The sequence below is a fragment of the Lycorma delicatula genome, chromosome 1 (assembly GCF_047948215.1).
Source record: "Lycorma delicatula isolate Av1 chromosome 1, ASM4794821v1, whole genome shotgun sequence".
NCBI lineage: Eukaryota > Metazoa > Arthropoda > Insecta > Hemiptera > Fulgoridae > Lycorma > Lycorma delicatula.
This window is the reverse complement of record NC_134455.1, coordinates 348754300-348780932: the sequence shown is the minus strand read 5'-3', so window position 1 is coordinate 348780932 and position 26633 is coordinate 348754300. Positions and strand designations below refer to the sequence as shown.

The window sequence follows — 26633 nt, the reverse complement described above, 5'->3', positions numbered from 1 at the left end:
AAAGGTGTATGCCTAGTTGGTGACAAAAACCTTTCCATTGCACAGAAAGAAAATCTGAAGAATGTGTGCCTTCACCTTATCGAAAGAATAAAAAATGACCCAAATTTCTTCAGTTGTATGATCACTGGTGATAAATCATGGATTTTCATTATGATCGACAAAAAAAATGTCAAAATCAAAAGTGACACACTGACACTTATCCTTAAACAAAGAAAGCTTGAATGAGCAAATCAAAACTGAAGTCAATGCGGGACATTGTTTTTGACAATATGGGGATTGTTCACACATAATTTTTACCCAAAGGACAAATTATCAACCAAATTTAAAAAAAAAAAGTCCTTGAAAGACTCAAAAAAGGGTGTTTCGGACACTTGGATGCTCCATCATGATAACGCTCACTGTCATGCAGCCATCTCCATCAACCAGTTTTTGAAAAAAAAAAGAAAAAAAAAGGATTACAGTGATTCCTCAGCTGATATTAGTCCATGCAATTTTATTTGTTCCCCAGATTAGGACATCAATCTGATACTGTCAAAACCATCCAAAGCAGCTAACAGCAATTTCAGTTGAAGCCTTCCAGCATTGTTATGAATAGTGGAAACACCTCCGCCAATGTATAGCTATCTAAGGGAACTACTTTGAAGGTGACAACATTGATGTATAAGAATAAAATAAAATTTTTGAAAAAAATCATCACATTACTTTTCTGCCACATCTCGTTTTATTGTTGATAAACATTTTAACAATTTAAGTATTTACGCAGTTGACAAGGGTGAATGATCTAATTAACATGTAGAGTAGCTGAACTGGGGGAGTACAAAAGTACAGAAATCTTTTTCTATATAACAGATCAAAGCTTAGTCATATTATTTAAATTTTAATGCTGTTTATCATGTGAACTTATCTTTTAATCACAATTTATTGTCAGATTTTTATTAACAACACAGCCTGGCCTAGCAGAACAGCATTTAATTCCCACTTCAAGAACAAGAGCCACAGCTACCAAAGTCCAACTGCAACTTTTATCCTGGAGAATTTTAGATTATGAAATATCACATATTGGAAGTTTAACAAGTTTTTCTTAATGCTGTAAATTTAAATAATCAGATATGATAAACCGAGATTATCATGTATATCTCTGTTTAAAGATAAATAAATAAATAATTAATTCTGTAATTCTGCATAAATACACTTTGTGCAGAATTATTGTCTGTATGCCGTAAATAATCAAATAAGACATTCACACACATCCACATCTTCATGCTCGCTCTCTCTCACTCTCTCAGTGTGTGTATGTGTGCACATGCATGCATGTGAGTGTGTGTGTGTGTGTGTGTGTGTGTGTGTGTGTGTGTGTGTGATAACTGCACGAGCATGCAACCACAATCAACACAAGCAAATTAATAACAAGAACCTGTAACCATTTTAATAATCTGAGGTAAAGAAAAATTAAATAACATATAAAAGTGTAAAAGCTTACTTATATCCTTTTTCCTTGAGAGTGAATGCTGGTGTGTCAAGAGGAAGAATTTCACTTTCAATGCAGAGTTCACGCACTCTTCGATCGATAACTTTTCCATACTGTGCACCTGCATCCAAAATGGCAATACGGTCCCATCCACCAGATCCTCCATTAGTCCTAACTTTTCCTTCTGTCTTCCCAACATCCATAACCCCTCCTCTCCAGCACTGTAACACCCACTGACATCATTACACTGTAGCTGTCTGTTCACATTACATTTTGATATCAATTCATTAACATATAAAGCAGCATTTCTAGCAAAACGTTTTATTTAATAATAATAAAAAATTGTAGCAACAAGCAAAATAATTCTTCAAATTATTATAGGGCTCAATACATTTGAAATGACCAAGGGTTGTTGCTCGACCAATTGAAAAAAAAATTGAAACTTACCCACTTATTTCCTACATGTCTCAGGATCTTAAAACTTTATTTTTAATTCTTTATTTAAGCAGGTTACATGTGGCGGCCATTTTTGTTCCAGTGCATATACCTATTTTTATGATTGTAAGGGTTTACAGAAAACATCATAATTAAAAAACTATTGGAACTGGAAGGATGAAACAAAAAGCAATTTATTCATATTTTCTCAGTAAAAGATTATTCCAGTGATTTATTTACCTATCTCTCTTTATGAGAAAATTAATAATAATGTTGAACATGAAAAACTGTGAAATTTCATTTTCGGTAATTTTTTTCAAGAGGCAGGGATGGCATACACAGTTTGAATTATTTTTTTATATGTAGCTATACGTTAGTAGTTTTACCATAAATAATATTAATGGTGATTAAATTTTTAAAAACTAATTTTTTTTAATTCAAATTTTGGCAAATACCAATTTTTCTGATGGGAATGGTGATTAAAATCTCAATCTGCACAACTTACAGTGTTTTTGTAGGTGTTCACATCTTTACAGTGTCTCAAATTTCATCCTATTTTTGGAAGTGTTTATTAAACATTTAAGTTTTACTTAATAATATTATAGCTGCAAATTTTAAAATCAGTTAAATTTTTACATTATTTTCAAGTAATTTCACGTAAAGCAATGGAAGAACAATCTTCCATAGGAATTTACGTGAATGAAGAATGTCATAAAACAGAGTATGGTACAGTGCCAAAAGAACTCATTGAAATTTGTGAATTTAGTGATGAAAACCAACAACATTTTTTTTACATGTTAATTCAGATGTAACTAGTGTTTGTAAATATGAAAAAAAGTGTTTGTCAAAAATCAGTCAACTACATGGACAGTTCTGTTGTGACCCCCTTTGAGAACTCATAAAAAAAAATAGTTAAAAAAAACATAAGGCAAATAACATTGGAGCAAGCTCTTAATGAACACATTTTTCCAAATTTAAATTTAGATCCTGGAAAGTCTTTCTTGTAAACTGTTTCAAAAGTATTTTTTCTCAGCAGACCAAACAACTATATGAATGCAAAGAGCAAGAACAATACATTGCCTCACATTCACAATATTGCAGGCAAGCCTGTAAAGGCCATTAGACAGACAGATACTAAACACTGATGAAATGTATTCATTCTGTAATCACAAGCTGAAAAACAAAGTACTTTTTGATTAAATCAGATGAGATAGCTAAGATTTCAGAAACTCTAAAAAACCGTTTTGACTGCTTTGAAAGAGTTGGTACTAAAAGCTACCACAAGTATGTTCCTGTGTCAGAAGGTATTGTAAGATGTTACTTTACTTCAGACTCCAAGGACTTTGAAGACCATCCTGTGTCAAGTATTGTACCACTTTCACTTAACGAAAAAACAAATTGCTTGTGTGTATGACAATCAGTGATGGATAGAAGTGGTAGATATTCGCCTCGAAAATGACGATGTGCAGGTTCATTTTTTCCACCCAGCTGGACCACATACATTATTTCAAAAATCCCAACAAGACAAAGTGTGGGTACCAATCTGCAAGTCCTGAGAAAGTTGATATCACTTGAACTAACTACAGTGTCATTCTCACTTGAACTAACTACAGTGTCATTCTCACACAATTTCAAGAGAATTATCAGAAGAGATATCACAGCTGTTAACCACACTAAATAATAAACTTTCATTCCTACAAAAACATGCTATTTCATTGAAGAATAATTAAAATTTTGCTACAATTTATTTTTCTTCAATAGTGTTTACAAAAATAAACTAATATAAAAATAAAAATGAATTCTACAAGAAAATGTACAAGTGAGTTTTACAAGCATTTTTGAATCAAAATTGTATTAGGTTACTGGTATTGGTTAAGTTATCATTAAATAATGATTTATCATTAACAATTTAAAAAAATCTATTTTAAAAATATTGGAAACATTAACTTCAATTACAGTTGGGCTAAATATAAAAACTGTTAAGTGCAAAGAAGACAACAAACCCCCTTGGAACACTTACTTAACGAGTCAAAATGGTATCGCTTTTAACAGTTTTTCCATGATTTTTGCGAGGTTATAAGTCTTTTATTACTACAATACACAAGAAACTTTTTTATTTGCCATAAACATCAACAAAAACACTACAAGTTGTGCAAATTTGAGATTTTGATCACCAACCCTATCAGATTTATTTAATGCCAAAATTTTAATTTAAAAAAAAAATTAGTTTCCAAAAATTCATAAAAATTTAGGGGTAAGTATATCACCATTAATATTACTTTTTGTAAAAACTACTAACATTTACCTACATATAAAAAAATAATTCAAACTGTGTATGCCATCCCTGTCATCTTGAAAAAAATTACCAAAGTGAAATTTCACCATTTTTCATGTTCAACTTTATTGGTAATTTTCTCACAGAAAGAAGAGAGATAGGTAAATAAATCTCTGGACTAATCTTTTACCTTGAGAAAATATGATTAAATTGATTTTTGTTTCATCCTTCCAGGACCAATAGTTTTTTTAGTTATGATGTTTTCCGTAAACCCTTACAATCACAAAAATAGGTGTACGCACAATAACAAAAATGGCCACCACAGGTAAACTGCTTAAATAAAAAATGTTTAAAAATAGTTTTAAGATCGTGAGACATGTGGGAAACAAGTGGGTAAGTTAAAATATTTTTTAATTGGTCAAGCAACCAGCTTAGGTTTTTTTGGGATACTTCAAATGGTATGACTCATAAATGAAGATTTATGAATATTATAGGCCTTACAAGCCTAAGCAAAGAATTTAGCCTATTTTTTGTAATTTTTGACCTTTTTTTTAAAATTAAAATAATGTAAATCAATAACAAAAATTAATATACTGTACTTGTATAGTAGCACAGAATTACTCCTTTTATAAAAAATATACTGTTAGTTTTCATCATACTATGTATAAACTAAAAATAAATAAAAAAATAATCCTGAAAATTTTATCACAATTAATCAATCAAATTGGTGTGTGTGCTGTGTACATTCTACCAATCTGATGTACACAATGCCTTACTCTCTCAATTTCACCAACAAAATCGGCTTACTCACAATCAGTTAGTGAATAGTACATAAACTGTAAGACCTAGAAAAAAATTCACAGTAACACTATAATGCATGACTATCCAAAGCAAAGTTTATGTTAAATGTGCAGTTAAATGGGTAAAATACAGATGCACTGCTCTAATTTTAATAAATAATTCATACTCTTCAATTTTCAAGATGATCGATGAAACAATTCAGATATTTATACATTCTTACATCTACAATTTTTCAATCACAGATAAGCATTAAATTTTACAGCGCATGCACCACTGCAATAGCAAATAAATAAATTATTTAAATTATAAACAAATTAATTTCAAGCCATCAGAGATCAATTTTGGAAAAGCAGTTGAATTTATTTGAAGTGCGTTATCAGATATTAAACAGTCTGTAAGTAAACTTTTTCAACACATTGCCTCTACAACCAAGGTTTTTTTCAAAAGGCAGTGCATTTTGATTACAAAAAACCGTCAACTGAAATAATGAAAAACACAAAACAACTGACTATGTGAGATTTCACCTCAAACTTATTAAAATAAAATCAATAAAGAATAGACTTGATAAAATATTATAATTTTTTTTATGTAATACAATGAAACAGAACTGAAAGAACTACTAATGAGAGTAATAAGCCAATAAAAATGCCAAAAATAAGCCAATAATAACAATCAGAACAACCAACAGGTCTTTCCAGCTGCAATAACACTATATATATATATATACACACACATAAAATTAACAGGACTTTCAAAAATACATAAACCTGGTATCCCTGTGCTACCTTTGATTAATTTCACAAGTACTTCAATAGAACAATAAATTACTTAGAAGTTCGTATTGAAATTAATAAAGGTAATCAATTTGTAACATCAGTATATAGGAACCCACAACCAATAAAACTACAATACATATATTCAAATCATCCTTGGTCACAAAAAATTAATACATATACAAACATGATTAATAGAGCGGTTAATTACACACAATATAATAAAAATAAGGTAACCAAAGCATAGATATTATAAAACAAATTGATAAAAATAATAGTTATAGTATTTTAATTGATAATGTATACAAAAAACAAATTTCAAAAATTGACAATACTACATCTCTATTAAAATGTTTATATACCGATAACATTGTTGAAAATATAACTACGGTTTATGATAAAGTAAATTTAAACCTGCATACAAAACAAATAACCACACAATAAAACATTTAAAAAACAATAATGATACTGATTCATATCTATATATATAAAAATCAATGTTTGTTTGTCTGTCTGTTCCCAACTTAACTCGAGATCTGCCGGACAGATTTGTCTAAAATTTTGCACACCTACACTTTGAAGCCCTGCGGTGAACATAGGCTAATTTTTTTGGACCTCTGACATAACGAAATTTAAAAAACTTTATTTCTTCCTTAAAGCTTATTTAATTTTTCAAGATGACTTTGATTTTCAAGAAAAACTTAATTTTTAGCTAACATTTTTTTGAATTGATTAATTTTGGAAAGGGCTGAAGTTTTAAAGTACAGTTATTCTAAGTTTCAATTGAATTGGCGCACATGCATATGTAATTTTTATGATTCATTCATTTACAATTTTTTACAGCTGTTTAAAAACATAAATAAATAGCTGTTTTTGTTTATCATGTGTCTGTTAATAATTTTAAATTGTGTAAAGTATTTAACTGCAATCTTTTAAATTCTGTGATCTTTTTTCAAAACATCATACCATGCCTAAAAGACATTCTTCAATTGGGAGAAATACAAAAAGCACGTAAGATGAAAACTGTTCGTGCAGCAGAGACTGAAGATGAATGACAGTCAAGATTGGAAAGCGACTGAATACACACAGCCGAAACCCGTTCGACTGAAACAACTGAGCAATGGGAAATAGGTTTAGAAAGCGACCGAATATATACAGATCAATCCTGCTTGACTGAAACTGAGCAACGGGAAATGCGATATGCCACCATTACTGTATGTGTGACTGACTGCACCTGCCTCCGGTTACTTGACTAATAAATATAAAATAAAAAGATTGAAAACCATGAGAAACGCAAGTAACCATATAGCGCGAGTGAAGTTGCGACTGGGAGCTAGTAACTTATAAAATTTGTGCTGAATTTATAAAATAAACTGTAATGACTGTGACCACATTTATACAAGTAAAACTAGTAATCTTTTAAAACCAGATTTCTTGAACATATTAGACACCATAAAAATGGAAAATTTGGTTAACTAATGTTGCTGACTACCTCATTAATAATAAACATACCATTTCTGATATTCAAACCAATTTGGAAATATTGGAAATTAAGAAATATAATATCAATAATAATAAAAGTTTAAACATTCTGGAGAAATATTGTATATATAAATACAAGAGAAAATTCAACTTTATCAACTTGCAAACAGAACATAAAGACGACACACTTATAAAGACTGCAGTAGATGGCAGCACTTATTCAGATAAAAATAATGATAGTACAAAAATCCTATTTAATTAAGGTCCACAACACTGGCTAGCCAACACACATAGTACATTTAATCCTATTTATTTTTATTTTACCAATTCTGACATCATATTTTATACATGTAGTTTTTAAGTATCATAATTTAATTTTTTATATATTACAAAAACTTTTTTAAGTTTTAAATTGTGATTTAAAAAAAAATTATATTTTAATTCTAAATTTTCAATTTTAATCTGATAAAAGATGAAATTACATATACTATCAAAAAGATTTTTATATATATTTTAAATATCTTTGAGTTAAATATGTAGTTTGATATAAAAATTAAAAAACAAAAATTACAACTGAAGGTGTGGGTTACCACAAAAGCACTAAAATTATAAAAAATAGGGTAAGTCATCTTAAGTTTTTAATTTTTTTCCTCTTTAACCTCCGGGAATCACTGTCAGGTATTACCTCCTAGGATGAATGAGGATGATATGTATGAATGTAAGTGAAGTGTAGTCTTGTACAGTCTCAGGTCGACCGTTTCTGAGATCTGTGGTTAATTGAAACCCATCCACCAAAGAACATTCGTATCCAGGATCTATCATTCAAATCCGTATAAAAGTAACTGCCTTTACTAGGATTTGAACACTGGAACTCTCAACTTTGAAATCAGCTGATTTGCGAAGATCCATTCACCACTAGATCAACCCAGTGTGTGTCATCTTATTTACTTTTCAATTTTTATATTTAGGTGGATCAAGTTGGATTATACATACAATATATATGTATATATTTATGTATGCATGTACACACACACACCACAGGTGATCACAAATTGCACAGTAATCTCTTGAGAGAAGACTCTTATACCAAAAATAAGAAAAAAATGTTCATTTAAACTTAAGTATTTTAACTTAAGAAAACAGTTTGTTAACATGTTTAGGATCTAAATGTTAGCAAAGCATTTAGCCCTACTTTCTGCTCACTCTGTTACATTAGATCACACTAAAATTCTTAGAGTATAAATCGAGGGGTACACTTGATGTTTCTTTATTGTTCTTGATCTAAAAAATTGAATAAAAGTGGTCCCAGATCTCTACCTCTTTAGGTTTTAAGAAAAAAAGGGTAAAACACAAAAAACGTTTTGTCAAAAAATATACTTTTTCTATGTTTAGAATAAAATAACCTGACTTGTTAATTAACTTAATAATTCGTTTATGTACCAATAAACAAATAAAAATTTCTAGTGCAGTTTGGAGATTAATTCTGAGAAAATTGATGTAAATAACATCTATTGAAATTAAACCCAAGTTTGAGAAGTTCAATTTTAATTAGAAACAAAACACAAAAACTGGATCGGAAAAGTGATAAAATTTTAAACAGAAATTTTTATCAATGTTTGAACAACAATGTAAGTGAAAAGAAATAGAACTTATCAATAAGGGGGAAAAAGGAATAAAAAATAAATTAAAAAAATAAAAAATACATGCTTTTTGGTTTCTCCTAAATATGAAAATGATTAATTGATAAAGCAGCAAACATTTCTTCAAACCTGTTGCTCAATGTGGCCACCATTCTGTTGAATGCAGCAACTAATAGCATCATTATTATTCGTAATAGTAGCCCAGCTTCTATTATACAATGTCTAATTCTAACTTGTGTGCCAATACAAGTGGAACAGACTAACAACTTCATCCAACCCCAAATGAAAACGTCTGCTGGCATGAGATCAGGAGATCGAAGTGGCCATTTTACTGGTCCATTTCAATCAATCCATTGCTTACTAAATGTGTTATTTAAAACGGTTCATCACATCACAACAGTAGTGAGAAGGTGCACCATTATTGAAAAACCATATCTGCACTCTATCTGCAATGGGGAATAATATCTTCCAAGAGTTCCATCAGATTTGTTTGCAAAAAATGTAACTACTGCTCTCCATTAAGCCTTGGCAGAAAGAAAAAAAAAACTATGAGACTACCACCAAGAAGACCATACCACACACATTAAATGAAAAAGTGTGTCAGAAATGACTTGCAGCAATCTTAGTGGACTTTTCTACTGCCCAAGTGTGAATGTTTTGATAATTTAGAATGCCACTTCATGTAAAACACGATTCATCAGTAATTAGAATATTACTTAGGAAATCAGGATGATGTTCATTTTACATTTTTGAATTAACCATTAACAGAATTTTATCCATTTATCAGAATCAGGTGATAAGAAATTTTGTACACGTGTTATATGGAATGGGTATAATTGCTGATCCCTTAACATTCGCCACACACCTGACTGTGAAACAGGAAAGCGATGCAACAACCTTTTGGTGCTTGAGGTGTTAGATACTTATACCGCACTAAATATTGCCTCCTCAGCATTGGCATTTCTCACAAAACATTCACGACCAGCATTGAATTGGTGTGGTTTAAGCATCCTATTCCTCGAACATGCCTGTCCAAAGCCTCATATGTTTTACGATTCGGTACTCTTTGACTAGGATAATTTTACCAGTATTCATGCTCAGCAGCCAATCCATTTTTATTTACTTTACCATAAATTAACAACACGTCTATCAATTCTCCAAATGGAAACAAATTTGTGGTTATCATCCACTGTGAATGACTGACCAAACAGTAACAGTAAAAACATAACTCAAATGGATATTCAAATGCTGGACACTAAACTTAATTATTGATCAGCTGTTATAGACTATCTATGAAAAAATATAAAATTTTAACATGTTTTATAGAAGAATGTCTTTCAAATCTATTTTTATAATTTTTAGCATTTGTATGTAAACTGTTCTGTTTAAAATCGTACCACTTTTCTGATCCAGCCTGTGCGTTTTGTTTCTAACAGGTTGACCACAACGCTGATTTTTAGTATCTTGCCACAGGGGGCCATTTTTTTTTTGTTAAAAGTTTTTTTTTTTAGTGCATGTAGTTCAAAATCACCTACTGGTTATTATATTCGTTTATAATTTTTTATAAAAAAAATAAGTGAATACCAAATTGGTACGCATGGCCTCTTGCTGAGTGCCAATACCAAATTGGTACGTATGGTCTCTCCATGCAATAACAAATCAAATGCCTTTATATGTTGTTGTAGAAAAATTATTAATTTACACATATAAGTCAAAGTATAAATATATACAATCAGATTAGGGATATAAAAAAAGTCACATTTCAAGAAAAACAATTGTATAGACGCTATTTGTAACTAAAAACATTTTTATTGAAGCTGTGTATAAATATTTTGAAGCTAAAAACATTTTCAAATTGGCTCTAAAGCATAAATAGGTATAATTTATTTTGCTTTGAATGGATTCTGATGTAACAAAATTCTAACATACAGTTATGATTCACACTGGAGACATTTAGTATACACCTTTTTTGTTTTTTCTTAACTAATTCTCTCTCCATCCTTACAGTTGACCATGTAACATCTTGTACATTTACTTTGCTTGTTATGTTTTACCAAAACGTGCTTCTGCTAAGGCTTTCTTGTAATATCAGTTTTTAAGTTCGCTAAAGAGGCTTTCTTTGAATTCACTCATTTTTACTGACTTTCCAGTAACACTTTTGAACAGAAATAAAGCATTTATTACTGAAGTTGTAAGTAGAAGATCTAAGGCGATTTTCCTATATCACTTCATTGATATTCTACGTGGTGTTCCATAAGAGCCCATCTGAACAGTGTAATCAATGTACGATTTGGCTGTGCAACTATAGTCAATAGTTGCTACAGTTTTAATTTCCATTTTTCCATCCCTTAGAACCTCCTGCATTTGATCACCATGCTTTGTCAAGTGAATCAAAACGGCTTGTTTGTTTTTCATTTCAAAACAACTATATTTTCATCATTTTTTGCTATACTCACCTTTTTCAATTTGGCTTTGACGTCTTTTGGGATATATTCCCAAAAGACATACAAGTAATTTTATCATAAGGTTCCAACTAGGTTGATTTTTTTTTTTCACCAAGAGATCTTGTCAGATTGACACTAGTATATCAATTGTCTGTATATAGCACGCGGCCAAAATTTTGGTAAGGTTGCATTAGTTGCATGACTACTGTAGCTGAAACGTATTTTGTTGGCTTCTTCTCTTTTCCAGAATATACAGGGTGAATATAAATGAAATATACAATTTCGATAGCTTATGAAAATTCAACTGATGTGTGTAAATACAGTAAATGATATAGTTTTACAGGGAATTTTTTTTAATTTATGCTGGTATATATGCTCTGCTGTTAATGTCACTGATTGATGTGACATGTTATCAGTCTGGCAAGAAGGCTGCTAATGCAGTACAAAAATCTTTAAACTCTGTTACTGTCATGTAGTGACGTTTCAGACCAAAATATGGTAAATCATTACCAATAAAAAATATCAATTTATGACTGGAATAAACAGCTTCAAAACACAGGGTGTCTGTGTAAAAAGAAAAATGCTGGAAGACATCCTGTTTCAGAAGAACAAGTTGATTGTGTTATGATGTGGATCAACGTAGCCCAGGCAAATCAACTAAATCAGCTAGTTTAGAATTGCAAATTCCTCAATTGGCAGTGTGGAAAATTCTGCGCAAATGTTTGAGAATGACACCTTATAAATTACAGTTAGTACGAAGTTTAAGAGTCAATAAAGTCTTACATAAACATTTTTCTGTGTAGCTGCAGGAATGTGATAAAAGTAATGATGGCTTTTTCATCACCTTATTTTCGGTGATGAATGTATGTTTAACATCAGTGGAAAAGTTAATAGACATAATATGAGAATAAAGGGTACAGAAAACCCAAGAGAAAATTTACAACATATACACGATTCCCACACAGTGAGCGTGTTTTGCATTGTACCTCATGAAAGGGTGTACAGGCCATTCTTTTTTCACAAAGTGACAGTAACCGGAGTAATTTATATGGACATGTTAAGTGAATGGCTAATGCCTCGCCTCAAGGAAGATGGGGACAACCTCATTTTTGTACAAGATGGAGCTCCGCCTCACTGGCACATCAGAAATTATATGGATGAATGCCTCCCCAGACGATGGATCGGCTGTGCAAGTGAAGAAAACATGGTGTTTAACCATTGGCCCCCACATAGTCTAGCCTTAACGCCTTGCGACTACTTTTTATGGGATTATGTAAAAGGCAGTTTTTATATCGCCACTTCCTGTTGATATTGATGACTTAAAACAACATATCACAAATTCTGTTGCTACAACCAGCAGATGCTTTAATGTGTTTAGAACAAATTTGACTACCATGCTGATATCTGTCATGTTACAAACGGTGCACACACTGAACATTTATAAATAAAAACTTAAAGAATTCTTCTATATAATCACGTAAGTAATTAACTCTTAAAAAATAAATTTTTAATAAACTATCAAGTGTGCATTTCATTTGTAATCACCCTGTATTTTATATGTCAAGAGTGTGATTTCCTTCAAAACATTATTTGAAAATTTTTAACACCATATCTACGGAATTTATTTTTTAAGTATTGTCAAAATACCAGTTGCCTTAAAAATGGAACCACAGATTTGTCAACACAAACCTCATTTTTAGGAATTATGTGCATTTTAAACTTTTTGTTCATAACAGTTACCAAATTCAATATTTTATGCAGCCTACCTCCTTGCTGCATTGTTTCATAATGTAAACAATGAAACATTCTTAAAAGAAGCTCGACTCTGTTCCTTGAAATGAGCTCAGGAATGCTAGTGACACAAACATCATTTGTCACCAATAATGGTCTAGGCTAGGAAGTGGTTGTAGACCCACCAAAATTAAAATAGTAAAATGTTTTTAATTTCTTCCATTGTATAATCTTTCCATTTTGCCAATCTGGAATGAGGACTATCAGTCACTTGCAAACATTGCTAGGCATATCTGTTTGTTTCTGTTAGTAGAACAGATAAGACAACCTCATCAAAAAACAACAAATAAAAATTTGTAGGGAAACAGCCACCCACTGCCTCAATAATATATGGATTGATTCCTTCCTAGTTCTTGATTGTCTGAATTCTAGGGATAAACATTAAAAATTAAATTTACAGGTTTCCATTGATTAGACTTTGTAGGCTGAGCATTGGAAGGAGATGCATTTTCTTATTTATCTGAATCATCTTGGCTTTGAATTACAGATTGATCAGGTTTTGCAACTAATCTAGGGCTTTTACCAGTTCCTTTTTTTTAGGTGTACTAGTTATAAATTTATGCTGTTTAGCTGTACTTGGTCCAGGCTGAATGGTATCAATATCATCACTGCCCTTTCATGTTCTTGTTCACATAAAACATAGTCCGGGTTAATAGTCACTATCAAAACCTAAACCTTCTGAACTTCTAAAACTCTTCCAATAACTAAAGTATGTATTCTTCATTATCACCTCCCATTTTTACTACATGAACTTGTGTGATCAAGCATAACCACTGTCATCAGTTAGACTAACACTATCATAACATAAATCTGCCACACAGTTTTACCAGGAAAAATTCCCATGCTAAAATAAAATGCTGTTATAATTAATGTTACTCAACCGCAAAAATACTATTTCTAGAAAAACAATTTTAAAATTAAACAGCAAAAATAAATTTTGAAATCAGCAGTATTTTTCAATTACCCGAGTACTAGATTGGTACTCATTGCCCCACACCAAATCCGAGTGAGTACGATATTGGTACTCATGGTGGACAACCTGTCAAAGCTGAACTTCTCAAATTTGTGTTTAATTTCAATAATGTTATATACATCAATCTATCAGAATTAAATTCTCTACAAATTTAACTAGAAATTTTTATTTGTTTACTGGTAAATTAACAAAGTTATTTTATTCCAAACCTAAAAGTGTACCCACTGAGTTGGTCTAGTGGTCTTCACAAATCAGCTGATTTCAAAGTCAACAGTTCCAACGTTCAAATACTAGTAAAGGCAGTTACTTTTATACAGATTTGTATACTAGATTGTGGATAGCAGTTGTCTTTGGTGGTTGGGTTTCAATTAATCACACATCTAAGAAATGTTCGACCAGATGGTTTTTGTGTTTTACCAAATTTTTCTTAAACTCTAAGTGAGATAGAGGTCTGGGACCACTTTTATTTAATTTCCTAGATCAAAAACCATAAGGAAGCACCCAATTTACCCCTCGATTGTACCCCAAGAATTTTAATACGATTTAATTTCACAGAGGGAGCAGAAAGCAGAGGTAGATGTTTTGCAATCCTAAACTTGCCAAAGAACCGTTTTCTAACCTATGTTCAAATGAATTTTTTTCCTTATTTTTATATACAATTATCTCCTGAGAGATTGCCGCGCAATTTGGAATCATGTGTGTATATGTATAAACAGAGGTGTATGCCATATTTTTTTAAAATGGCAGCAATCTTGAATTTTTTTAAAATGGAAATTCCCATTTTCTACAACATTTTTATTTTCTAACCTTTTTATTTTTAAAATTTTTCCCTAAATACAGTTGTTCATGAGCTGCACCTATCTTCAGTTGTACCTAACAACAATATGTACTGTATTATATGAACCTAAGTCTACAGAGTTCTAATTTTACTCTTTCGTTATTATTTCAGTGAAGTTATAATTCAGAAATATGTAAGCTCTATTTATATATTAACCTCTAGTCAGGTGTTACAAACAAACTGGGTTTCCATAGCAACACTGTGAATGCATTAGACATCAGCTAAGGTCCTGGATTCAAATCCCGGTCAGGCATGGCATTTTCACATGCTACAAATTGTCCATCTCATTCTCTGAAATAATACACCAATTCATTATTTATCATTCAAGTGGTGCATAACATGTGAAATATGGAGGCGATTGTTGCAGCTCCTACCAGTTACGAGAAACATAGTAACATTTGCTTTCTGCACGTAGAAAGATCATCTGCAAAGATGAAATCTACAATTTGCTGTGGATAGTTACAAAAATAATGTAAGGTAATGGTTCTGCAAGAAAATAGGGCAGGAAATTCAGGGAAGGGTAAATTAATATTCACGACAAGGAAGGAAGAGGATGATATTCCTTTGCGAGTGATGAACTTATTGAAAAAAAAATTGAAAATGCTGTTCATGATAAACACTCTTTATCATCCACAATCACAGAATGTTGTGAAAATTTTCCTCAAATTTTAATGTCCACTCTCAACAAAATTATTACAGACAGATTGGGTTTCCTGTACTGTGTGTGACAATAACAAAACAACTTAGAGATGCCTACAAAATTATAAGAATGTGAATGGCATTGACATTTCTTCAACACCAGAATAAAGAACGTGAGTTTACAATATTGTTACTGAGAACGAGACATGGATTCAGTTCATCATATTGAGACAAAAGACAGTCCAAAACGTATGGATATACCCACACTCCCCAAATAAACCAAAAAAAATTCTGGTTACTGTGTTTTGGAGCTGTAATGGAATTTTGTTGGCAGAATTTATGATGGCAATATCTGCAAACACTTATTATAAAGCACTGGCAAAACTTAGGGGCTATACAGAATGGCAAGGGATGCTAATGAAGGAGATTGTTTTTTTACATGATAAAGCACAGCCTCACACAGCTACTAGATCTAGGAGTGTACTGCACTACCGGCAGTGGCAAATTTTTTACCATCCCTTACAACCGTGATTTGGCACCATTTGATTTCTCATCTATTCACAAAATTGAAGAATTGGCTGGGTACTCAACATTTCAAAACAAATGATAATTCATAGAAGGAGTCAATGAATATACTACTTTGGTAGCTTTGGTAGCAACATTTGGTAGCTACTGTAGCTACCAAAGTAGCTTTGGTAGCTTTGGTAGCTACTTTGGTAGCAACATTTTTTTGGAGAGGAAATAAATAATCTGGTGTCACGATACATGTGCTTGAATTTAGATGTGACTGTGTCAAGAAATAATATAATATATATTATTATGTATAATAATTATATGTATAATAATAATTATTATGTGTATATATATATATATATATGGTAAATTTTTTAATTTATTTTGTTTATTTTACTGCCTGTCAGGAGGTTAATTAATAAATCACGCTTGTAATTCATTATTTTGTTTGACTATTAATTAGTGTAAACTTTTTTTATCTTAAACATTTTAAATCAGTGGCCTGAATTCTGTACTAATTTCATCTTCAATTTGGTAAATAAATGATAAACAATTGTTTTATTTTATTAAAAATAATTTCTAAATTTAAATTAATAATTTTATTACAAAGATACAACTTCATTGAAATAATAACAAAAGAGTGAAACTCCAACACTGTGAATTTACATTCAACATAAGGTACAACTGGAAATAAGGTGTATAGATTCTGAACAGTATGGTTCAGGGGAAAAATATTCAAAAATGTCTTACAATTTGTGTTTTATCAAAAAATGTTATAAAAACTTTTCCTTTAAAAAAAAAAATTTGTCACAACAGAAAACTGGTAGAAATTTCAAACATCCCAAACAGATAATTTAACAAATCTAAAATTCAATAAAAGATTTCACAAATACAAAGTTTTCTAGTTTACAAGATCTCAATGGTACCACACTTAAAAATGGACACGTTTCATATATATAAATCCTCAACATACATACAGGATGAACAAGTTACTGTTAACGAGGCGGTTCAAACTGCAGTTATTTGAGTGTTGTCACCTTTAATGCTGCTACAGGTAGTGCCTTGGAGTTATGTATGTTATTACTCTCGTTTATTGCTGTCAATTGTACAAACGGCTCATGCTTCAGTTCAGTATAGTTTCGTTCTATGCAGTTGTGTTTTTCTATAACGCATTATTCAATCATGGAAAAGGTGGCTATAGTTAAAGCTTATATACATTCCAGGTCCTTTCAAGAAAGCGAGCAAATATTTGCAATAAAATTTTCAAGCACCAGTATTCCAGTAAATATTAGCGCAAGATTTGGTTAAAAGATGGTATATAAAAGGGCTGGTTTCTTACACATAATGAAATAGGCAACCTTCCTGTAGCTTGATACTAAAAGGATTTCTGTCGGTCCAAAAAAAAGATCTATATATAAATTATCACATCAAAGTGGCACATAATACACATCTTGCCATAAGATTTTTCATGATTTAAATTTTGAAACCGTATCATGTAACAATATAAGAGTACACACAAACCAATGTGGCTAAATTATTTCAACTGTCTTTCAAAAACATTATTGATGGATAGATAGACCCGATGCTGAATTTCATCTCAGACAAGGCAGTTTCATTTATCTGGACATGTCAATTCGCACAACTACAGCAAATACATATTGGATGACTGAAGATCCTTAAAAGATATTTGAAAGACCACCTTCTGATGAGAAAATCGATGTTATCACTCAGAACATGAACATAACAATACATGAAAAAAAGAATACAGTTTCTTCCATGACGAAGCAACATGACACACATCAAATAATTCACAAGTCGTTTTTTACAGAAGAATGAACTCAGCAGAGGGCGGTGGGCTCTGCATTTCCCAGATTAAACTAGTTGCAATTTTTTTCTTGGGGGTATTTGAAGGATTAGTTTACAAAAAAACAAAATGTCCTATTGATGAACTGAAGATGAACACTAAACAAGAAACGGACAGCATTAACAAGTTAGGTAACTCTCAATATAGTCATTCAAGCACAAAAACACATAGCTCTGTGAGCGATCATTTGGAACATCTTTTGTAAAAATATGGTTAATATGTAAACTCTTGCTAACGTAAATACAAAATTTAATCTATACATAATTTCCTTTTTTTCATAAATATGACATTTTACAACTATGTTTAGTCTGAAGGGTTTTGGTTTTAAGTTGCTGATCTGGTACATATATACTTATATATATATTTTTTTTACAGAAAAATCTTCTGATGTTATATCACAAAAATGTTTTTGGCAACTTATCTTTGCCAATAAACGTCATTTTAAAATAATTCATACATAATATAAAACAAAACAGTATCCTCCCATATTATAAATAAATAAACTTAAAAAATATTTTCTTAAATAAGTTGCAAGTTATAAGAAATAAAATTCTGTTGCATTCACTTAGCTAAAAAAAAAAAAAAATAATATATTTTTACAAAGTGAATGCAACAGAAACGTATTTCTTTTAAAAAATACATAATATGTAAACTGTATCAAATTTTTTATTTTATATTTTAATGTATTCTGTTGTTGGTAATAAATAATAAATTTTAATTGTATGCGCGCGCATAAGCGCATATACAAATACAATTTAAGAGTGACAAATTTATCACCAATCTCAGAAACCAACAAAACAAAACAAAAAATAGTATTAAATCGACCACAGCATACAGAATAATGAAATTACCCTATATTCAATTGCATAATCAAATATTACTAGAATCTGCAGAAACTAATACAATTTGTGGTTTGAGATTTAGAATTTAATCCATTAAAATGAAGGAGTTTACAAATAACAAAATAATCTATTACTACTGCACTACAAAGCAAACTATTTTAGGGATATTACAATACATAATTAACCTTAATTGAACAGCATTTGAAATGCATCAATACCACAAATTAATTAACATACCTACTACATTAATGTTATTAAAACCGATGACCTGCAGGGATCCATTATTTAATTATATTTAATCAGTACAAAAGAAAACCAAATTATTATATTATTAATCAATAAAGTGTAATAATTGTGAAGATTAAACTAAATGCCAAGATTATTTTAAAGAAATAACCCAAAATGTAATTTAATACATAAAACAAATTTAATAATCAAATTAATAATATTAATATGAATATAAACAAATCACAACTAAATCTTTTTTATGTCCTTATAGTAACATTATAAAAAAAGAGCAAAATAGTATTAGTGATAAATAAAAGCATTAGCTTAATTTATAAGAATAAATCTTACAATGCTTTTGCACCAACCATATAGTTTAAATGAAACAATGTTAAAATTAAACCTAATGATAAAAATGAACCTAATTAAATAAAAAATATAAACAAACCTTTTTAGAAAACACAATCGCATGAAAATTATTATTAAGTAGAAAAACCAGCATTTAAATGTTAATAAGTAAATAATTAAAACAGAATTTAAAAAAAAATGTAAACCGTTTTACTTATAACTTAATCCGTAAATCCACTAAATAAAATTAAGTTTAACAATATACATTAATGTCAACAATAAGAAAGAGTAACAAAGATAGGGAACACAAAATCAAAAATAAAAAATTAAAATCAAAATAAAAATAATACATAATGAGGGTAAAAATAACTTACATTCATTATAATAAAAAAATAAAATAAAATTAACAAACAATTATAATAAAAAATGTACACCGATTAATGAAATCATTTTCTAAACCATTGATACTCACTGAAACATACACACTATTCTCCAAATTCCCTTTTCTTTCTATCAATAATTCACACTACAAACTAAAATTAGCTTCAGTCAACAGCGATCTAAAAATAACTACAGAAACTGCAGCTAACCTAAGAAGAAACATTTTTAACTTCTAATCCTGTATCAGGTACGCCTTACTAATAAAACAATTATATTAATTTATTTTTAATTTACATTTAAATAACTGTTAAGTATGGTGGAATTATTTGATGTCAAACATAAATTAACATTTAAATGTATTTCAATACTAAACTTCTCATAGTGATATCAAACAAAATAAATGAAAACACAAAAAAATATATACACATTATAGCAATGTATTTTATATTTATGAACGTGCAATATATTTGCTAAACAGAATAGTCATTTATTAAAAAAAAAAAAAAAAAAAAAAAAAAAAAAAAAAAAAAAACTACAAACACCACTACAAAACCACACTGTAACATTACATTGTTTTCATATAACTCAACACAATAATTTAGCTTATGAGAAAGGGTCTTACAATGTTAAAACAGATACTTTTAATAAATTACAAAACCATTTCTCCCATTTCTCAAATTTTTTTTAAATACTATTGAAAGATTCTCTTTTTTAGAAACAATATTAATCTGCACTTTAAAATAATTCTAATCAATAAAGAAAAAACTAAACTTTCTGCATTTCCATTCAATGAGTATATTTTATATATATATATATATATATGAGCTCAAATAATTTTTCTGTATTACCTTCTAAATTACTCTATTTTTTTTTCTTTAATTTAATATCTTCATGTTTAGTTTATTTTATTTATATTCTAAAATAATTATTATCAATTTTAATTTTATAATCAGTTGATATTTGTGATTTTGCTCTGATCCAAGGTTTTACCAGTTTCTCTTAATCCATTCAGGCTAATGTTGGAACAATTCCTTTTTTTTATAATATAGGATATCTACCCTCTCCAAACTAATGAGGGCTATTCAGAAAGTAACTTACGTTTTTTTGTATAACAAAAGCAAAAGCTGTTGGGAAAAAATTTATTACATACAACTTGAAAATACATCCTTAAATTATTCCTCTTCATAGTCACCAAACAAACTGTGATGCTTATTATATCTACCGATGAGTTTTTGTATCCCTTCAACAAAAAATTCTACCAATTGGTTTTTCAACTGCTTAACACCATCCTGGAACCCTTCATCGTCATCAAACCACTTAGCTGTCAGCCAGTTTTTTCACGAGAAGGATCAAATGGTAATCCCATAATGCCAGATCCGAGATATACACAGAATGATCCAAAATTTCCCTTTCAAACCTTTCCATAAGCACTCAAGCAAATAGACAAGACTTTCAGATTTATATAAAACACATAAAAATTTAACAAATAAAACAGATGAAGTTTTCTTGGTTTGGTAATCAAAAAAAGTCCCAATCCGATATCTTTAACAGTTAGGTTTTCACTAATTTAAAAAAAAAACTGCACTACAATTTAAGAATTAATGAAAAATACACTTAGGAAAAGCTTTTGAAGAAAACAACAATTATTAAATATCAGCCTGATATAAATCTAGAAATAAACATTTCTTTGTAGAAGCCTAGCCTTTCATATAGAGAAGGCTATGATTTGGACCCTGACAAAACCCCAGATTGAACCAAATTTTCCAACAATCTTAAGTACCTTACAAAAAGGAATTGCTAAAGAATTTATTATGTATAAACTGAAAGACACCAAATTACTGGTGAAACTGAACGATGAAAATTTATTTAATAAACTGGTATTTTGTTTTATCAAAAACCTTTGCAAAATCTATAATGCTTATAACCATTTTAATAAACATATTTATATAATTATAAAAATTAATATTTAGAAGCAGAGAACAACCAGAAAAGAATCTAAGCTGATTAAAAAACATTTTAATGATAAAATTACAATTCATATTTAACAGCAAAAAGTAACTTCCTATATAAACTTTGTTTAAATATATTTTATTGGATGAACATCAATATAACTGGCTAGTAATTTATTTAATTTTACTTCCATTTTTAGAAGCAGTAGAAACTTTATTTCTTTCCAAATATCAAGAAATAACTAGTTGGACACAAACAGGTGACTGTTTTCGAGTTACAGTTAATAATTACTTTGTGCCAAGCACTTATGTTATAGTGATTTCAGGAGGCCATTGTTTGGATTAATCACTATAGAATATCGATAGATGTCAGATCATACATTTGCCATACATTCCCTCTTAACATTCCCTCTTAAAACAAAGTCAATCACTGCTGCTCACTGTGAATTTCCGAGGTATTTAATACACAAGACTAGCCTTCTACAAACTTTATTATTATAGATTAAAAAATGGCATTATCAAGAGTTATCAGTCCAAGATTCAAAACAATCTAATAATCCTGCAACGGCATAATGCAAGTTGCCAAACTCCATCAAAAATCAGTTCGATACCATGCCATGACATTTGGCACATTTTCCTGAAATCTTAACCTATTCTGAATGGCGAGTTAAAGCTTCATGCATGCAAATTTATGTTGTTTATGAGTTGACAAAGAGAGGGAGAGCAGCAAAGTTATCTTAGTTTAAGTTTTTAGCATTGATGAATAGAAATTACAATGCGCTTGATTATTTTACAATCTCTGACAAAGCTCATTTTCATTTGAACAATTTAGTAGACAAAACAGAATGTCGCCATCGAGTGTTGAACAATACAGGTTTCACAAATTACATCAAAAGCCACTACACAAGAGCAAAGAGACTGCTTGGCTGAAAGCTAAAGATTTATTATTGAACAAATTTTTCAAATGCATTTCTTTGGATGCGTGTAGAATTTGATTTCAATAAGGAGCTATTACTAGCTCACCTACTGACAGCATGTTAACATTACAAAAAATGTTCTCTAGACGTCTTATTTTACAGTACAGTAACATCAACTGGGCCACCAGGTCACGAGATCTTTCAACAGTCAATTTTTTTCTTGAGAATTATTTGACCCAGTCACGTGACATCCCACAGGACCTCTTACTAGGTCATGCGTTTTCTTCAAGGTGGAGTGGAACGTTTAGAAAATTATAGAGGACATTTAATAGATACTCTCTTTAAAAACTGAACTATATCTACTTAAACTCTAATAAATTCTGTATATTTATGTAGTAATAAATTTAAATTTCCAATAAAGAGTTTCATAATATTCTTTGTAAAACTATCAGCTGCTTACATCCTAATTTGTACATATTTAAAATATATATATATTAAAAGCATATCTCAAGAGATTGACAAAAAAAGCATCAATTCAAGCTACAAATATGTATGGAGTATGGATTTATGCCTCCTTCATGCCTAAAAAAAAAAACATATAAAAACTAGCAGTGCAGGCATCCAAGTTCATCATAATCCACTAAAAATCTCATAACACTTTTAATATATAAAACTGAATAATAATTTTCAAAGGCAATAGCCATGCACACATACCACAAAATTCTCCCCATTCATTGAACACTGATCCTTCATCAACACATCTATATCTAAGCTTTGACAAATACCAACTGTATGCACATTCAAATTAATTAATTAGTGATACAGATAAAATCCAGCAGAAAAATCATCAATTTTCAGCAATAACTTTGGTTGCCTATAAACCAATTCTTCAAAATAAGGTTCATTTTGTTTACACAAAAGGTTTAAAATTTCATCTAATAAATGATATTTTGATAAAACTAATAAGAAAAATAAAAAAGTGATATAGGTATTATTTTGAAACAGTGATTAATACAGTGATTAACTTTTTATTTATTGGAAACTCAATAGAACTTCCAAGCCCCTTGCTTCTACAAAATGGATCCCAATCCTTATAGATAAATATAAAAATAATGTGATATTTAAAATTTCACATTGACAAGCTTTTCATCAAGCCAGATCTCTGTTATTATCAATATCATAATCTGTAGTAATAATACTTAAAAAAGTACATAATAAAACTTTAATTTCAGAACATAGTTTGAAAACACAGTAAGGTTTTCATTACAAAATAAAACAATCATCCAAGTAAAAAAATTAAAACCACAAAACTAAAAATGACGTAATGAATACCACCCTCAAGCACCAGATTAAAAGGAAAAAAATACTACTACAATTTTATAAAAAACTTTTTTTCAATAAAAACAATAGAGGTAACAGTAAAATAAATTTTGAATTCGCTTATGTACATAAAACACATGCATGCATGCATGCACGCACGCGCGCGCGCGCACACAAACACTTTAAAAAACTTTGAGTCTAAAAATTTTATTTTCCAAAAAATTTATGTTGTAACAAATAAAAATAAATATAGGGAATACAAAGCTACAATGACACAGTGCACATTTAACCGATTCAATGGTTATTACGTAAGTGAAAACAGTAGGAGTAATTGTAGACATAACTGCAGTTAGAAAGCAAACACATAAATTTCTTTAAATAATTTCATTATCTCAAGTAATTATATACAATTTAAAATATAAACAACAATTTTATTTCTCACAATTAAAGCTTTTAAAATAATTTTCCACAAAGGTACCTGTATCTTAGCATATTAAGGAATCTGTGTTCAGTACACTTGTTCTCATATTAATACAACCAATAGTTCAATAGAATTAAAGGAAACATCTTTTTCAAGACAATGCATAAAAATATACAAATCGTTTAATGTTTATCATTCAAATAAAAATAGCATTCTGAGTTTTTTAATAAAATAATTTGTTATAAGACAGCCGTTCAATAAATAAATAGACAAAGGATTGTAAAAAAAATGATTTAATTAATGACAATGAAATTAACCCTACTTTACATATCTTTGGCTCCATTTAGGCAATTATCCCGTTTTTCTTCACCTTTCTTATTCCAGTAATAAAGAACTGCTTAACTTATTGTTTGAGTCATTCTTGTACCATATTCTTGACCTGCTCATTGTTGCTGAACTTGGTGCCATGTAAAAATTCTTTGAAAGGAACAAACAAACAAGTATGATGATGTTAAGGTGGATGTGGCAACACCTCCTGACTCGACTTCTGAATAGCGATATCGTGCAGAAGCATTATGCCTTTTCAGAGAGAAATGGGAAGTTTCTTTCTTACTGTGAGTTTCACTACATTTTCTAGCTTCTGATAATAGCACTAGTAGCTGGTTTTATATTGTTCTTCCAAATAATCACAATAAATTGGATCTTTAGTTCTGAAATATGTTAGCATCACTCTACTGGTTGACATTTATGTTATGAATTGTTTCGTGGTGGTCAAACTCAGATGTATCCATTCTGTACTGTGACATTTGGATTCCAGCTCAAAATTATAAATCCAAGTTTCACCACAAGTTATTAATGCAACCTAAAAAGTATTACCATCTGCTAAAAACATGGCAAGTCCCATATAATGAATTCAGGTGACACTGTGATTTTGATTCAACTCTCTCAGAACCCAAACTGAGCACTCTTTGCAGTAAATTGGCTTACAATGGAATGGACAGCACAAATATTCGTACTACAAATTTCAGCAATTTCCCAAATTTTTAGTGCCTGTCCTCATGAAAAGGGTCATTAATGCAATTTAGTAAACTGTCAGTCAAAACTTCCCACCAGTCTTCTGCTAAAACAAAAATTAGGAACACATGTTCTGTCAGATTTAAACTGTTGGGTCCATATAAAGATTTGCACAGTAGGTAAAACTTTTTACCATATCATTTTAATATCCATCTGCAAGTGAGTTTTGGCTGGTTTTACATCATCAGAAAAAAATCTTATTTTATCAAGCTTTCTTCCATGGTAAATGTTAGAAGCAGAGGCGAAATTTTGAAATAAAGAAAAGAAATTATAAGAATGAAAATTCTTTTCAAACAGCTGATATTTTTTGTCACGGGTGCCAACTTCAATATCAGAGAGTTTAATTTATTTTATTAAATAGTTTTTCCATTGTTGCCATCAGTTTCTATAATTTATTGAATAACCCTTGTACACTGTTTTAATAAAATTTAAATTATCATTTTTTTTTTTTAATTTATGCCACAATATTTGAGCTTAATTACTGCTACAGTACAGTTGAAATTTATATAATGCCAATTTTCCCACACTAAATGAGTTTCTTGACCTTCAAATAATATTTATACCAATTTATTTTCTCTGTTTAGAGATTATAGAAAAATCCTGAACATGTGACCAGGAAAATAAAAAGGAACTACTTAATTGTTTGCTTTTAAAAATTATAGCTTTGGTAATCATTCAAGTACAATGCTGTGTTTATCACCTTATTCCGTCTGTATAATACAATGTTCTTATGTTTATACAATTACACTGTGTATTCATAAACAGTTAGATTTTCAACTATTAAATAAAAGTGAAATTTAGCAAATAACCATATCTCAAGACAACCTAATTTTTTGTTTGGGCCCACCCACACATCTAGGACATCTCAAAAATGTTAAAATCAAAGAGTAGGATTATAAAGAATCACTTTAAAAGATGTTTATTAAAACAAAAATTTGACATAAAAAATTTTGTGCTACAACTCTAAACAAAATAGTGGCCATGTAATTTTGTCTATAGTTCCTCTTAAATAACCACTAAACAGTAAAAAAAATAATAATAAATTTTATGCATTCTCTTTTCTCAAAACAATCTTTTTACAGCTCTCAGACCCTCGCAAGTTGGGATGTATTGCAGGCTAATATTGAAACTAGCAGTGAAAAATATTAAATGGCACTATGCTGGTTAGGGTTGTCATAGTCTGATGAATTTTATTCCAAAATGTTCATTTTTCAATGCTC

The 26633-nt window shown here is 30.0% G+C and overlaps 1 protein-coding gene across 8 annotated transcripts in view; it reads right to left on the bottom strand.

The window, feature by feature from the left end:
• bur (GMP synthase burgundy) overlaps positions 1-26633 on the bottom strand; it is a 99934-nt gene that overhangs the window by 58271 nt on the left and 15030 nt on the right. For 3 of the 8 annotated variants that reach the window (XM_075382458.1, XM_075382454.1, XM_075382462.1), the window contains one exon: positions 1481-1689. In XM_075382458.1, coding sequence (XP_075238573.1) covers positions 1481-1671 — 191 coding nt within the window. In that variant the 5' untranslated portion in view covers positions 1672-1689. The other 5 variants (XM_075382459.1, XM_075382455.1, XM_075382460.1 and 2 more) reach the window with 4 other exon arrangements.